Source organism: Corythoichthys intestinalis, chromosome 19 (genome assembly GCF_030265065.1).
Source record: "Corythoichthys intestinalis isolate RoL2023-P3 chromosome 19, ASM3026506v1, whole genome shotgun sequence".
NCBI classification, from domain to species: Eukaryota; Metazoa; Chordata; class Actinopteri; order Syngnathiformes; family Syngnathidae; genus Corythoichthys; species Corythoichthys intestinalis.
This window is the reverse complement of record NC_080413.1, coordinates 27,270,940-27,281,823: the sequence shown is the minus strand read 5'-3', so window position 1 is coordinate 27,281,823 and position 10,884 is coordinate 27,270,940. Positions and strand designations below refer to the sequence as shown.

Sequence of the window (10,884 nt, the reverse complement as noted above, 5' to 3'; positions counted from 1 at the left end):
CAGCAATAACTTCAACCAGACACTCCCGGTAGCTGCAGATCAGTCTGGCACATCGATCAGGACTAATCTTAGCCCATTCTTCTCTACAAAACTGCTGTAGTTCAGTCTGATTCCTGGGATGTCTGGCATGAATCGCTGTCTTTAGGTCATACCACAGCATCTCAATGGGGTTCAAGTCTGGACTTTTACTTGGCCAGCAGTGGCTTTCACTGTGGAGTCCTCCCATGAGCACCATTCTTGGCCATAGTTTTACATATAGTTGATGTGTGCACAGAGATATTGGACTGTGCCAGTTATTTCTGTAAGTCTTTAACAGACACTCTAGGGTTCTTTTTTACCTCTCTGAGTATTATGCGCTGAACTCTTGGCATCATCTTTGGCGGACAGCCAATCCTTGGGAGAGAAGTAACAGTGCCAAACTCTCTCCAATTGTAGACAACTTCTCTGACTGTCGATTGATGAACATCCAGACTTTTAGAGATGGTTTTGTATCCTTTTCCAGCTTTACACAAATCAACAATCCTTGATTGCAGGTCTTCAGAAAGCTCTTTTGACCAAGCCATGGTGCACATCAGACAATGCTTCTCATCAAGACAATTCTTACCAGGTGTGTGTTTTATAGTGAGCAGGGCAGTCACTCATCAGTGATTGGGCAAACACCTGACTTAAATTGTTTGGTAAAAATTGGTTTCAATTGCTCTTTAAGTCTCCTTTGACAGAGGGTTCACTTACTTATTTTCCCCCCTTGTGTCATTGTTTTCATGCTATCCTCATTAAAATACGAAAACCTATAAATGTTTGGGTGGTTTTAGTTGAAGCAGATGCTGTTTTTCCATCTGTGTGATTTTGACAAGGATCAGATCACTTTTGATTGTGATTTTATGCAGAAATGTGAGAAATTCCAGAATGTAGTCCAGTGCGGTTAATCATACATACATACATATATATACATAGTATATATGTATGTACATACATACATACATACAGTACATACATACATACATATACTGTATATACAGTATATTACTTTTTTTGGTTTTTGTTTTAAATTCTTTTATTTTTACCATCAAAAATTTACTTCAATATTTGGTCCAGAATGTAAATGAACTGTAAACATGACTTTCAAATAGTAACAGAATTACAATAGTTCAAAAATAATACAAAGATGTAATTTTTTAAAACCTATTTATTGCTGTCGAATAGTCAAAAAAAAAAAACATGACTAAGTTGCACAGAAATGGCATTTCTTTTTAAACCACTTTACTGCGTTATCATTAAGTAGCTGTTGGTCGTAACTCTGCTGATTGTCTTTATTAGCAAACACCAGTCTACTGTTAATGTGACTAGAAAATCTGTGAATATGTTATATTGATATAATTTATATGTACACAAATAGTTTTGTAGTATCTGTGATTTATTTACAATATTCTTTAATGGGGCAATTATATTTCCTTAAAATGCTACTTAAATTAAATTGTTTAAAAGTCTTTCATTGCGTTTGGTATAATCTTTCCTGCCACATCTGTCCCGGAAAACAAGCAGTGGGAAATCTAACAATAGCAGCAAGCCTGTAACGTATGACAAATGTACACCCACGGCACACCTTTCCATCACATATCACTGTCTTCACTGATAGATCACGTTCCCACCTGAAGCTTCTCGGTATTGAGTGAGAGTGACAAACCAGTGCAGGTGTCTCTGTGAATGTGACTGATTTTGTATTTTAATGCCAGGTTGTGAGCGTGACCTCCTTTTCAAATGACTGGAATATTAACAAGTAAATAGATGGATGGAGACGCCAACAGGCAGCTGTAATAGTGTCTGTTTAACCTTTTTTTTTTTTGCTTCTAATTTGTATAAGCAGTTAAGTTGACAAAAGTCAATCAGCCTGAAAGCAAACAAGATGCAAAGAAAACAGCCTTTTGAAACGTCGGCAGATCCTCGTTTCCACATGATTTAAAAGAAACTACTTTTAAAGATGTCAGCATTGTAAGTTGGCTTGAATTAGTTAAATATGCCTACTTTGAACTTTGCCAGTTAATGTCTATCTACTGTGTTTGCTTGAGTATGCGGGTTTTGGTTTGCATGTACAAGTACTACACATGGAGGCCAGAGTAAACAATAGAACACGTAGCAACTCGTATTTATTGAACACCAGATTTTTTTTTTTTTAATGTAGGGGTTTTACACATATATTATCGAAATCCTACAAGAAAAGTAATTTAAATATTTATATATATCTTTACAAATGTTCATGAGCCAGTCAGAGAGCTTGTGTTGGCTAAACCTGTGGTTTCGGAGAGTGTACAAAGATAGACATGGACATGCACAGGAAATAGTAATTGCTGAGTCACTGTTACAAAATGGCTCACTTGGACTCATCTCACATTTTACAACCCTCCCCCCCAAAAACGCAACTCACAAAAACATACTCGTACATCTTCACACGCATACATCACGATGTAGCCTATAGCTCAGGTTGTGATATTCAATGTATTCTCTTGAAAATTTAGTAAGAAATCGTATTAAGCGATCTGGTACATGAGGTCCAAACCCGACTATTTTGATCTGATAATGATTGTAGTGATGCAATATTTTAGAACACAAAGGTGCCAACTAAGTCTTGGCAAGCTGTTCTGCAGCACGATCCAAAAACATGGCAGAAATTTTGCATTGAGAACATTGAGAACAACGAGAAAGCATTGCAATTTGCTGTCATATCAAATCTTCTCTTGGAAATTATTTAATCATATGCAGAGGTGGGTAGAGTAGCCAAAAATTTTACTCAAGTAAGAGTAGTGTTACTTCAAAATAATATTACTCAAGTGAAAGTAAAAGTACTCATCCAAAAATGTACTCAAGTACAATTAAAAAAGTATTCGGTGAAAAGAATACTCAAGTAATGAGTAACATTGTGAGTAACTGCTTACAATGTTCAAATTTTTTTTTAAACAATGTTAATTTTTTTTTCTCAGCACAAAGTTATCAATATGAACTGTTATTATTGTACTGCACAATCACCCATTACATAAAATAACCACACTAAGCAAAAGTAATTGAAAAAAAAAAATGTTGAACTCCGTCAAGAGAAAAAAAAATACAGAAATGAAGCATCATTTTTCCAAAAGCCATGAGTGCCCTCTAGTGTAGAAAATAGTTCCTAGTTAGAATAGATGATATGTGAATACAGTGGTACCTCAACGTACGATTGCTTTGACACATGATCTTTTCGACAGCCGACGTAAAATTTACTGGCCATTTGTTTCTACATCCAGCGACAAGCTCGAAATATGACGATTTATGACAGCGTCGCAGTTTCTTTGTTTTCCCGCAAGAATTTTCTTGTGAGAGAATAACCATGGCTTCCAAGAATGTGCAGGTGGTGAAAAAAGGAAAAAGGGGAGGCTTACCATTGAAATTAAGATGGAAATGATAGAAAAATATGGGTGTGGCGACCGCGTCGGTGAACTGGCTCGATAATACGGCCGTAGAATATCTACGATCGCAATGGTCCTCCTCCGACCTCTAGGCATGAAAGTGGGTCAGGGGTTAAAAAGGTGAGAAGGGTGTAGAGGAAATATGTTCCAGTACACTGTACAACTAGGGATGTCCGAAATGACTAATTTTCTCCCGATTAGTCAGCCGACTATTTTTACGATTAGTCGACTAATCAAATTTTTTCCCCTTTTTTTTTTACTAATTTAGCAATGAAAAATACGACGATTTATGACAGCGCTGCAGTTTCTTTGTTTTCCCGCAAAACGGACGCACGGCGAAGTTTCATGAGAGAGAAATCAGCATGGGCTTCAAGAAGGTTAGTGCGATGGTGAAAAAAGGTGACGCTTACCATTGAAATGAAGATGGAAATGTGCGTGTCCATAAACTGGTTGGACAATACGGCCGTAGAATGCGTCCTATCTCAACGGTCCTCCTCTGACCTATGTTTGCCAGTCTTTATAAGTTAAGGTGACAATTATTATTGTGGTAGCATCAGCAAGGAAGTCGCCAACTTCATCAGATTTACACCAAAAACAACAGGACATTAAAAGTGAAACTAAAATCTCTACCGTACGCAGCTATCTCACCATGACGTCAGCCACACGTTGCATTCAGGTACAGTACGCAAAACACATCCGCCATATTAGAAACCGATTCCTTACATTATTACTGGAATTATTATTATTATTATTATGATTTGTATCTATAATTTGTTTTGCTATGTGTAATTGCCATTTGTAATAGTATCAGCAGTATTTATTAATGTATTCTTATGGGAAAATCCTGCTGGTCATACGACCATTTCGACTTACAAACAAGGTCCTTGGACAAATTAACTTCGTATATAGAAGTACCACTGTTGTTCCTTCATAGTTCCTATTATGAAAGTAAAAAGAATATATCTCCAGTTTTCTGTGGTAAATCGATGTTATGGGCAGCGCTTTATGTCAAATACTGTACTTAATTTTTTATGGTGCTTTAAAGACGCCACATGATTGAAGTAAAAAAAAAAAAAAAAAGTACGGCTTAGTAAAACTTGTCTTAGAAGAACAGCTTTCTCAAAAAGTTACTCAAGTAAATGTAACCAAGTACATGTAATGCGTTACTGCCCACCTCTGATCATATGTGAGCTATTCCACCAAAACAAGACACTTTTGATAAATAGAATTTCGGTTGTCCTTATTGTGCTTTTGAGATGCTTTCCCAAACTGTGAAAAAATTTATTTTGGAAAAAAAAAACAATAGACTAGGCAGTTACATTTTTTTACCCCTAGCCCTCATTTTATCATTTATGGAAAATGTATGCTACTTCTTAACCACTTGGGGCATTGCATTTAGATTTGAGGTTTTTGTATGTTTTCTCAACATTATTATGAGCTTGCTTATAAAAGCTGAACTCAAGGATGTAAACTTTGAGGTGAAGCTCTCTGAGGTGAGAGTTTATTCATAAATGTAAACTACAAACAGTGTAAAATACACAATTTTTTTCCAGAGGATAACCATTTGTTTTTTGCGGAACAGCTCACATACTGTATGTGTATTTAAATACCATGAAGATTTAAATATTAATATCAATTTCATAAGAAATCTTACTAAACTCTCGTGAAAACAGACTCTTGTATCAAACCTGGGTCGGTTGGAAAAACAGTCTAACAACAGTCTCTGCTGTTGACATTGTGAACAAACCGGTGGCACTGGTTGTGAAATTAAAAATAAAATTCTATAGTAGGTGCTTTTATAGTTTAATGGAGTTGGGGCATTGCAAAACAATTCATTTGTGCGTTAAGTAAAGTTTAGGCTCTGATTTTGTGTCGTCTCTTCAAAATGTTAGAAACTTTTCAATCAATATTAACCATGAGGATTGTAAAATCGTCAACACATTCAAATGGTCTCAAACTTCTTATCAGAGAGTGTGTGTTGTGCAAATACCAACCCTGCAATGGAATACTGATTTAGAATGTCCAGGTCTACATTTTAAGTCCAGAGTTAAATAAATAAAGAAATAAATACACACACACACATTTACTCACGCACCCGCATATACACACATACAGCTCCAAGGCACAGGGGACCAGGCAGTTGGGACTACTCAGTCTTTTCAGTTTTCCCGTCTTTGCTCTGGGGCTCAGTGGCTTTCCGGAGTTGTGACTTTTCTGAACTGGTGTTAATCTGCTGATCGGTGGGTCCGCTTGTTTTGCCGCTTGAGTTTTTGTCCAGATAGTTGAGCATCTCGCTCAGGACTGTTTGGAAAGTGCTGAGAGCTGCGCAAACAGCCGGTGTGCCGAAACCATGAGTGATTAGACTGTTGAGAAGAAGAGGGTAAAGCAATGTAAGAATTATAAGATTTGTGTTTTGAAGGCTCTCAAACTAATTATGAAATATAACATTTTATTCAATAAATCAGGGAATATATACAGTGGGGAAAATAAGTATTTAGTCAACCACTAATTGTGCAAGTTCTCCCACTTGAAAATATTAGAGAGGCATGTAATTGTCAACATGGGTAAACCTCAACCATGAGAGACAGAATGTGGGAAAAAAAACAGAAAATCACATTGTTTGATTTTTAACAAATTTATTTGCAAATCATGGTGGAAAATAAGTATTTGGTCAATACGAAAAGTTCATCTCAATACTTTGTTATGTACCTTTTGTTGACAATAACGGAGGCCAAACGTTTCCTGTAACTCTTCACAAGCTTTTCACACACTGTTGCTGGTATTTTGGCCCCTTCCTCCATGCAGATCTCCTCTAGAGCAGGGATGTTTTGGGGCTGTCGTTGGGCAACATGGACTTTCAACTCCCTCTACAGATTTTCTATGGGGTTGAGATCTAGAGACTGGCTAGGCCATTCCAGGACCTTGAAATGCTTCTTACGAAGCCACTCCTTTGTTGCCCTGGCTGTGTGTTTGGGATCATTGTCATGCTGAAGACTCAGCCACGTCTCATCTTCAATGCCCTTGCTGATGGAATTTTCAATCAAAATCTCTCGATACATGGCCCCATTCATTCTTTCCTTTACACAGATCAGTTGTCCTGGTCCCTTTGCAGAAAACAGCCCCAAAGCATGATTTTTTCCACTCCATGCTTCACAGTGGGTATGGTGTTCTTCGGATGCAATTCAGTATTCTTTCTCATTCAAACACGAAAACTTGTGTTTCTACCAAAAAGTTCTATTTTGGTTTCATCTGACCATAACACAGTCTCCCAGTCCTCTTCTGGATCATCCAAATGCTCTCTAGCGAACCGCAGACGGGCCTCGACGTGTACTTTCTTCAGCAGGGGGACACGTCTGGCAGTGCAGGATTTGAGTCCCTGGCGGCGCATTGTGTTACTGATAGTAGCCTTCGTTACTGTGGTCCCAGCTCTCTGTCGGTCATTCACTAGGTCCCCCGTGTGGTTCTGGGATTTTTGCTCCCCGTTCTTGTTATCATTTTGACGCCACGGGGTGAGATCTTGCATGGAGCCTCAGATCGAGGGAGATTATCAGTGGTCTTGGAGGTCTTCCATTTTCTACTAATTGCTCCCACAGTTGATTTCTTTACACCAAGTGTTTTACCTATTGCAGATTCAGTCTTCCCAGCCTGGTGCAAGTCTACAATTCTGTCTCTGGTGTCCTTCGACAGCTCTTTGGTCTTGACCATAGTGGAGTTTGGAGTGTGACTGACTGAGCTTGTGGACATGTGTCTTTTATATCGATAATGCGTTAAAACAAGTGCCATTAATACAGGTAACGAGTGGAGCCTCGTTAGACCTCGTTAGAAGAAGTTAGACCTCTTTGACAGCCAGAAATCTTACTAATTTGTAGGTGACCAAATACTTATTTTCCACTCTAATTTGGAAATAAATTCTTTAAAAATCAAACAATGTGACTTTCTGTTGTTTTTCCACATTTTATCGCTCATGATTGAGGTTTACCCATGTTGACAATTACAGGCCTCTCTAATGTTTTCAAGTAGGAGAACGTGCACAATTGGTGGTTGACTAAATACTTATTTGCCCCACTGTATGTTGATCTGATATCTTGGTCACGTATTAGTTAATAGCAATGGCAGATTATTATCGTTAACTGCATGCACTCTAACGACATTCATGCCAACATAGCTGATCTGCAATTCTAATTATAAATACACATAGACTTCAAAATTGTATTGACAGGTCTCCTCCATCAGCCAATGCACACCTTCAAGTAGGGGGCCGTCTTATAGTCCGCTTCAGTTATTCGCAGTCGGTCACAGCTAGTCAACACATCCAAAGCCGGATTTAGGGAAGTATGAAAGCTGTACCGCATACCAACAGGAAGGACTGTCTCAGGTGCGATTTGTTCGAGGATTCAAGGTATTTAATATATTTTTCGTACCATGCATGCATTTTGAAATATTGTGAAAAAAAAAAATCAATGGGAGAAATTAACCGCTCCAGACCAGCATCATTCTTCGACATATTTACATAAAATAAATGCTAACTGCCCTTTTTTTGCTCTTTTGACAAAGAATTTTATGTTCAGATCTATAAAGAATTAGGGGATTTAAGCGCACATTGGCTAACAGACTAGCATCGTACTTTGACATATTTTTGTAAAATAAATGCTAACTGCACTGTTTTTTGTTTTTAACCGAGAATCGAGACTGTTTTGTGTCCATATCTATAAAGAACTCAGGGATTTAAGCATTTATTCACAAGAATTTTCACCGAAAAAGCTCTGTTTACATATGGCGGCCGCCACATTGACTAACAGACTAGCGTCGTACTTCGACATGTTTACGTAAAATAAATGCTAACTGCACTTTTTTTGCTTTTAACCAAGAATCGAGACTGTTTTATGTCCACATCTATAAAGAATTCAGGGATTTAAGCATTTAATCACAAGAATTTTCACCGGAAAAGCTTGTTTTATGTATAGCGGCCGCCACATTGACTAAAAGACAAGCATCGTACTTTGACATATTTACGTAAAGCAAATGCTAACTGCACATTTTTTTTGCTTTTAGCCAAGAATCGAGACTATTTATGTCCACATGTATAAAGAATTCAGGGATTTAAGCATTTATTTACAAGAATTTTAGCCGGAAAAGATCTGTTTACATATGGCGACCGCCACATTGACTGACAGACTAGCATTGTACTTCGACATATTTGCGTAAAATAAATGGTAACTGCACATTTATTTTTTTTGCTTTTAACCAAGAATCGAGACTGTTTTGCGACCATATCTATAAAGAATTCAGGGATTTGAGCATTTATTCACGAGAATTTTGAGCAAAAAAAGCTCCACTTTAACGGCCACGCCAACGATGCAGGCCCCCAATTAATCGGCCCTGTTCTCCGTGTCCCGTCAATATCATTATGAAGTCTATGAAATACAAATACTGTACATGAAATTTTCCACTTGATATTTCTAATATCAGTAGTAAAAAGGCAAAACTATACTCGCTCATTGACTTGACCATCAGATAACTAAACAGTTCCTACAGACATTGCGTCACGCCTTCGTATAGGGGGTCGGGCCAGGCAGAGCGTCGTGCAGCTTTTAATGTTATAAACTCAAACACACGCTACGTTCAAATGCTGGATTCAGGTGTCTGCATACAAGCAGACGGGAGTGTCTCAAGAGTGATTTGGTAGAGGATTCAAGGTAATTATATAAAATAGCACCATGCATGCACTTTGAAACGTTGTGAAAAAAATGAATGGGAAAAAAATTTGCGTAACTTTAGCTCAAAATATTTACGTAAAATGAATGATAACCGCACATTTTTTTTTTTCTTGCTTTAAACCAAGAATCTAGACTGTTTTATGTTAATATCTGTAGAAATTTCGGGATGTACGCATTTATTTACAAGAATGTTTCACTTAAAAAGCTCTTTGTCTTGTGACGGCTGCCATGTTGTATCCATAAACAATAGGGTACCTTTACATTCAAATGATCATTTTCAATTCGATTCGAGATCAATTTTTGGCCAACTGCCCAATTTCTGGCAAAAAATTAGTACTTTAGACATTTCTGCGTTCATACAATTTTATGTAACATTTCAATCTAAAAACAACGAGGGCTAAATAGCTGCAAGACGTACTGAGGCAATAGTAACATCGGAATTAAACTTAAATAAATTGTGATTGTATATAGAAAAATGCAAATGTTGTTTTTGTTGAGTGAAATTAACATGATTCTGCATGCTTTCCTCTAGTATTAAGTTTCTGATTTGAAAATTGAGTGATTTATTAGCTGTTGAAAACTTTGAAAGTTGCTATTTTGGGCAAAAACCTACATGATATGTTAAATATTGCTATTGATCCTGAAAATATAGGTGATTATCTCTGCATTTGGTGATTTATGTAATTCTAGCGTAAAATCTGAGAATTTTATAGCCATTTTAAGTTTTGTTATATATAAAAAAAATCATAATTAATTGGGATTTTATTCGGTAACGACTTTGAATTTTTTATGTCCCTGCTCATGGATACTCATATATGCTTAAGGAAGGTGCCTTCTTTGGTTTTAGGTCACTAGCGGCTTAGGTTTTGAAAATATTTTAATTTTACGCTTTTGAAAATAGGCCCCCTACGGATCGGCCCCAAGCCCCGTGTCCCGTCATCTGAGAGTGAAGTCTATGACTAGCTGCTGAAGAAGACGTGGTTGCTTTACTGCAAATTAAAAATTGAAATTGTCTTTTTTTCACCCATGTTTCATTAGAAAGAAAACTCTTTAGTAACAATAATATTAAGGTACTTTGGCATTAAAGTACAGAATATGATGTTTGAACATCATGTTCATCAGTCTCTGTTATATGATTCCACAGCACTCACTCAAATTAATTCTTGTCTACACAGTAATGTCTCTCGTTGGTATTATAGTACTTATTCATCGGTTTACTAAAACTTTCTCCACGGTGTGACATCGCATCGTCCTCCCACCTGAGCCTCCCCCATGCAGGCCCCCTAACAAACAGCAAATCTGCCACATTTGCAAATGGCGAATAGCTCGGTAGAGACCAAACAACACAACACTGGTTTACTCTAGTGCTTAATTTAAATTCTGCACCAGTGGTGACACTAGTAGCAGCACTAGTGTTGGACATACTGTTTGGTTTGTTTGTGTGTTTGTGTGTTTGTTTGTTTGTTTGTTTTCTACCTGAAGTGTGTAAGGTGTCTCTGGATGTCCAGGTCCAGTATGGGTGTAGGTCTGGAGGAGCCCAGAGGAGAACGATCTTGGCTCAACAAGTCTTGGAATTCCTTACAAATTTGCCTGACAGGAATAAAACAAAAGACTTAAACCGACATCTAAAGAGCTGCTACTAGTTTTATTTTTTTTATCATTTTTTTTAAGGGTTTTATTTCCTCTTCATTCCATTCCTTTAAAATGTATTACATACTCTAAAGACAAAA

At 37.3% G+C, this 10,884-nt stretch overlaps 1 protein-coding gene across 1 annotated transcript in view; it reads right to left on the bottom strand.

Moving 5' to 3' along the window:
- Positions 1-2,143: 2,143 nt before the first annotated feature.
- tfap2d (transcription factor AP-2 delta (activating enhancer binding protein 2 delta)) overlaps positions 2,144-10,884 on the bottom strand; it is a 29,152-nt gene continuing 20,411 nt past the window's right edge. Inside the window, exons 7-8 of the mRNA XM_057823101.1 lie at positions 10,631-10,744; positions 2,144-5,800 (exon numbers count right to left, since the gene is read on the bottom strand). Of these exons, the coding sequence (XP_057679084.1) occupies positions 5,584-5,800; positions 10,631-10,744 (331 nt within the window). The 3' untranslated portion in view covers positions 2,144-5,583. The remainder of the gene's footprint in view (positions 5,801-10,630; positions 10,745-10,884) is intronic.